This window comes from Mesoplodon bidens (genome assembly GCF_964165515.1).
Source record: "Mesoplodon bidens genome assembly, chromosome: 19".
Lineage (NCBI taxonomy): Eukaryota > Metazoa > Chordata > Mammalia > Artiodactyla > Ziphiidae > Mesoplodon > Mesoplodon bidens.
Window position 1 is genome coordinate 54,239,599 of NC_138179.1, and position 5,809 is coordinate 54,245,407.

The 5,809-nt window shown below is 53.2% G+C and overlaps 1 protein-coding gene across 1 annotated transcript; it reads left to right on the plus strand.

Annotated features, from left to right (window-relative positions):
• The first annotated feature begins 5,173 nt into the window (after positions 1–5,173).
• LOC308607636 (protein mago nashi homolog) lies at positions 5,174–5,809 on the plus strand. The gene has a single exon (XM_081219795.1). The coding sequence runs from the start codon at positions 5,233–5,235 to the stop codon at positions 5,671–5,673; it is 441 nt and encodes a 146-aa protein (XP_081075921.1). The 5' UTR covers positions 5,174–5,232; the 3' UTR covers positions 5,674–5,809.

Here is a 5,809-nt window from a genome sequence, read left to right on the forward strand (position 1 = left end):
GAGGGGGCCCTGGTCTCTCGGAGCTATCCGCACTGGGACCAGGGCAGGACCCTGTCCTCCTGACCTTGGCAGATCTAGGCCACAGCCCGAAAAGGGCTTCAGCCACAAGGCCCTCCTGGCATTGGCACAAGCCCCCAGAGCACCTGTTGGGGGGGGGGGACTCCAGAGGGCAGGGCCTGGTGCAGGTGTTCCTGCTGTGTTCTTCCCTAAGCCAGTTTTGCCCAGATCAAAGCAGGCATACTCTGCCCATAGACTCAAGTGAACAGCAGTGCCTTCCTTACCAGCAAGTGAATTCCTCCACTCAACTCTCCGACCCCCTGGAGCAGGGCTTTGGCCTCAGAACCCGTTAGTAAGGAGCTTAGGAGAGAAATCCAAAGGGACCTTGCCTCAGTCGCTTCCAGAAGGCTAAAGAGTCTGGAGAAAACACAGTTCCCCAAGGTCCCTTCCCAGGGTGGAAGGCCAGGCCAGAACCCAGCTCTACCCAAGAGAGAACCCTGGCCACAGTCTCTGTTTTGCTACTCTCCCTCACCCCAGCACCACAGGGAAGGCAGCAGGTCGATTTTGGTTTTAGCAAGGGCTGCAGATCTGAAATGTTGGTGGGGATTTTTGGGGGTGGGCAGGGGGTGGGATAGGGCTCATTAGGATACCAGGGGTTGGGATGGGAGGCAGACTGCGATTGGACCCAGCTCAGTACCTGTGTTTAAACCTAGCAGGGGCCTGAAGAGCATCTGAGCTGAAGGAAGAGGCAAGTTGTTCTCAAGCATATAGAGAACAGTATGTGCTTTTCTTGTAACAACAATGCCTCTTAATCAGCCTCAAAAGGACACAGCCAGGGTGGCTGTTCTGTGCAAGAGTGGCAAGGCTCCTTTAGAGCTATCCGTCTCCTTACTGTTTCCTTTGTCACCAGCGCCTGCATTTTTGCAAGCAAACAGCTTGTCCTTAGAGCCAGTCCACCCTCACATCAGCTGAAGAAATAAAAAGGAGATGGATCTCAGATCGATCACCGGCCCTCTGCCTCCATCACTTCTTTATTAACAGGCAGGGAGTCCCGTCCCAAGCATACTTAAGCCCTTTGGGTGATACCAGACCAACCACTGTCTCCACCCTGCCATGGAAGCCTCCTAACCAGCCCAGCAGCCCCACTTCTCATTGCTGCACTGGCAGGAGGAGGAAGACATGAGGTATATTTATCTACTCTCACGTGCGGATTGTGTGACTAGAAAACTGCCGTACTGTGTTCTTGATGGGGATTGGCGAGAGAAGGGGAATGTTAACAGCTGACCTCTTTCTGCCACGTGTTCCCCACCGGCTTTGCTCTTGGGCACAAAGAACTGTCCTTTCCTGGGAACTGATTCCAAGTCATGTGCTTTATGCTTCAAGTGTGGAAACTGACCTGACTCCTTGGCATCCTTTGGAAATGAGGTGTCAGCCCTCAGCGGGCAGAACAGTGTGCTGGCACTCAGGATTTCCCTTCTCCAGTGAGACACACGGGTTCAAAAGTTATGCCTGACCATCTCTGCCCGCCATGGGATGCCTGAGTTAGAAAGGGAGCAGGAGGGCTTCCCTGGTGGCACAGCAGTTGATAGTCTGCCTGCCAGTGCAGGGGAGAGGTTCGAGCCCTGGCCCGGGAAGATCCCACATGCCGCGGAGCGGCTGAGCCTGTGCGCCACAACTGCTGAGCCTGCGCTCTAGAGCCCGCGAGCCACAGCTACTGAAGCCACGTGCCGCAACTGCTGAGGCCCGTGCGCGCCTAGAGCCCATGCTCCGCAACAAGAGAAGCCACGACAGTGAGAAGTCTGCGCACTGCAACGAAGAGTAGCCCCCCGCTCACCGCAACTGGAGAAAGCCCGTGCACAGCAACGAAGACCCAACACAGCCAAAACAAACAAATTAATTAATTAATTAAAAAAAACAATAGGGAGCAGGAAAGTGTATTCTGCCTAGCACCGGCTGTTGGCCTGGGGAGAGAACAGAGGGACCTGGTGGCAAATTAGCCCTCATCTGCTTTAATCCATCCCTTATTTTACTGGAGAGTTGCAGGGGGTGGGGCCTGTTGACACTGACGTGGCCCAAGTTCACCCTCGCCAGAGGCCTCCCCAGGACACCTGATTGGCCCTGGTTGAAAATCTGGGGGCAGGCTACTCCCAGCAGCTTGAGAGTGGGGATCACACAGCCCGAGTTCCCTCCCCAGGGTCCAGTGCGCCAAGGCCACCCCTCACCACCCCCTCCTGTCTGCTCAGTGATGCTCAGTGCTGCGGCTCATCCAGATACTAGGATTATGAGCCCGAAAAAAAAGGGGGCTGGGGAAGACCCTCCCCTCCTGAAGGCACATCGGGCAAAGTGCTTTTTTGTTTTCTTAATTAAACCAGCAAATAGATATCAGGCTTCCTTCCAACGACTCAGTCCATCTTGACAATCACCTTTGAGGCCCCACACTTGAGTTTAATGATGGGAACCGCCTGCAGCATCTCAGGCCCCTGCACCCCTCAGGGGCTCGTGGCTGAGGTCTAGATGGTGGTGGATTCCAGGGGACCTAACTTGGGGGTCAGACACTGCCTTGGGACAGAGACCTCCTGTCACCTGACCAAGGTCTCTGGGGCTGGGATGAAGCCACTAAAGGAACTGCAATAATCTCAGGACAGGTGGCAGTTGGGTTTCCTAGCGAAGAGGTCCTCGGGGAGGATGGAGTACAGAAGAGGGGTGCGGGTGAAAAGAAAGCAACCACGGAGGGAGAGGCAGAGAGTCAGGGCTTGGAGAGGAGCGTCAAATACCTGCTCATCGGGATTGTGGCCGAGAGGAAATAAGAAACGACCACAGGTCAGGCCAAGAGCATTGACCAGGATTTCTCAAATGAAACCAAGGAACCGCCAGGTCATACATATCCTTTGGGCCTGCTGAGAACTCATCAGGCCTCCTGCCCCTGCCTGTGGCCCACTCTCTGATTAGCCAGTGCCCGGGCTAAGAGAGATGACCCAGCCAACTCACCCTGGAAACCTTAACATCCCTCCAGCCAACAAAGACCCTCTTGGTGGCCCTGCTCCTACCAGGTGCCAAAAAACCCCAAGCCCCACTCACCAAGTTCAGAGAAGTTTAAGAAAAGCAGATTATGCATAAACATTACAGATGAGCATTTCCTGGCTGGGATTTTGAGAAGGAGCCAGGGAAATTAAGCAGTCCCTCCCATGAAGGAGCTTCTCAGGGGGAACACATATGAAAACAGTGGGACAGATTCGGGGAGCAATCCGTGAGCACATGCACAGGACTGTGTGAGGGCTTAACTCCATAACCGCAAGCAGGACAGTCGGGTAAGGGTCAGCCTCCCGGCATCCCCCTCTGGGTCACCTGATAACCATACTCAGGGCTCAGGCATCTGCTGGCAAAGCACCAAGCACCCACCCGTCTGTGTGTCCTGAGGCTCCACACTGAGTTCACCCAAAGCTGGGCTGGAGAATTCCTGAGATCTGGGCCCCCAGCACACCCCTTCTGGCCTGCTGTTGGTCCCCTGGAAAGCTGGGTGCTATACTTCAGGAGCATCTTTACCACTCTTCCAGGCCCCCTTCCCTCCCCAGACATTGTCATCCTCCCCCAAGGCTTCAAGTGCCACCGTGGAGGCTCATGACACCTAAACCATCCCATCAGCCCAGACCTCTCCCCCAGCTCCAGAACTGATCTTCCAACCCGACCGAATGTGGTTGTCCCATAAGTCCTCACACTCAACAGATCTGATGGCGACTTCATCTTTCCCCTAAGCCTCTCCTCCAACATTCCCCCACTTCAATGAACAGCACGGCCCATGTCACCTAAAGCCATCCTGCTGAGTCAAATCCCTCTTCTCCACCCCACACCCCCCAAACTCAGGCATCAGGCTCTGACGCTTAGAGAGAACACGGCAGCGTCTTGCCCTCCTTTGCCTATCACCCACTCCGTCACCAGAGCCACATCCCAAAACAAAAATCCAGTCGCCAGGGGCTTCCCTGATGGCGCAGTGGTTGAGAGTTCGCCTGCCAATGCAGGGGACACAGGTTCGTGCCCCAGTCCGGGAGGATCCCACATGCCACGGAGCGCCTGGGCCCGTGAGACATGGCTGCTGAGCCTGCACGTCCAGAGCCTGTGCTCCGCAACGGGAGAGGCCACAGCAGTGAGAGGCCCGCGTACCACAAAAAAAAAAAAAAAAAATCCAATCACCAAGATGTAACTGAAATGTATAATTCAATCAAACAATTAGACTAAAAGGTGACTTAAGAACATAAATGCAGGGCTTCCCTGGTGGCGCAGTGGTTGAGAGTCCGCCTGCCGATGCAGGGGACACGGGTTCGTGCCCCTATCCCGGAAGATCCCACATGCCGCGGAGCGGCTGGGCCCGTGAGCCATGGCCACTGAGCCTGCGCGTCCGGAGCCTGCGGGTCCGGAGCCTGTGCTCCGCAACGGGAGAGGCCACAACAGTGAGAGGCCCGCGTACCGCAAAAAAAAAAAAAAAAAAAAAAAAAAAAGAACATAAATGCAAAAGCATCAGAAGAAAACAGGCAAGGCATAGCCCCCAAACTCACAGCCAGCCTTTTGTTGCATATTAAGAAACCAGGGTGCCTCTGTACAATGCAGTATTGCAACATAGCTTCTATTCACTGAAGACGCTCGAGAAAAGATTAGTAACTTTACAAAGTTGGGTGTGGGGGCGGGGGGTGGGCAAAATGTTTAAGAAAAAGCAGTAACAATAAAAAATTCATTTCTCGGGCTTCCCTGGTGGCGCAGTGGTTGGGAGTCCGCCTGCCTATGCGGGGGACGCGGGTTCGTGCCCCGGTCCGGGAGGATCCCACATGCCGCGGAGCGGCTGGGCCCGTGAGCCATGGCCGCTGAGCCTGCGCGTCCGGAGCCTGTGCTCCGCAGCGGGAGAGGCCACAACAGCGAGAGGCCCGCGTACCGAAAAAAAAAAAAAAAATTCATTTCTCCCAAGCAGACAAACCCCTTGCTGGGGTTGCAGCAGTAGCAACAGAGCCAGCGGGCATGTTCCCCCCTCTGGTTTGCACTGTGGGGCTGCTGTGTGATCTAGACACCAAATCCCACTAGGCAGAAAAGCACAATACAAGCCTACTTATTATCTTCAAGATGAAGGAGCAAATACAAAAAGGCAACCAGTTGCAAACTTCCTCACTAACAGCCAAGGATGGAAGAGGCTGTCGGAATCTAGAGCTTTTTCTCTCCACCTGGCCTTAAAAAACCAGGAATTAGCCAGCTATGGAGAGTGATTTCTATCTGCGTTACTATGTGGGTCACAGGGGCAAATTCGGCCACGAATTCCTGGAGTTTGAGTTCCGGCCGGACGGGAAATTGAGATACGCCAACAACAGCAATTACAAAAATGACGTCATGATCAGAAAAGAGGCTTATGTACATAGAAGTGTGATGGAGGAACTAAAGAGAATAATTGATGACAGTGAAATTACCAAAGACGATGATGCTCTGTGGCCTCCTCCTGACCGAGTGGGCCGGCAGGAGCTTGAAATTGTCATTGGAGATGAACATATTTCTTTCACAACATCAAAAATTGGTTCCCTTATTGATGTCAATCAATCCAAGGATCCAGAAGGCTTACGAGTATTTTATTATCTTGTCCAGGACCTGAAGTGTTTGGTCTTCAGTCTTATTGGATTACACTTCAAGATTAAGCCAATCTAGATTGAATATTGGTGTGGACACAAGGGGGGTGGGAGTGCCGCTTCTAATTACCATTATCAAGACATTTTTGTGTATATCAGGGCAGTATTTTTTTTATAAACTATAAATGATTGTCTTTAATAAATACGTAACAAAA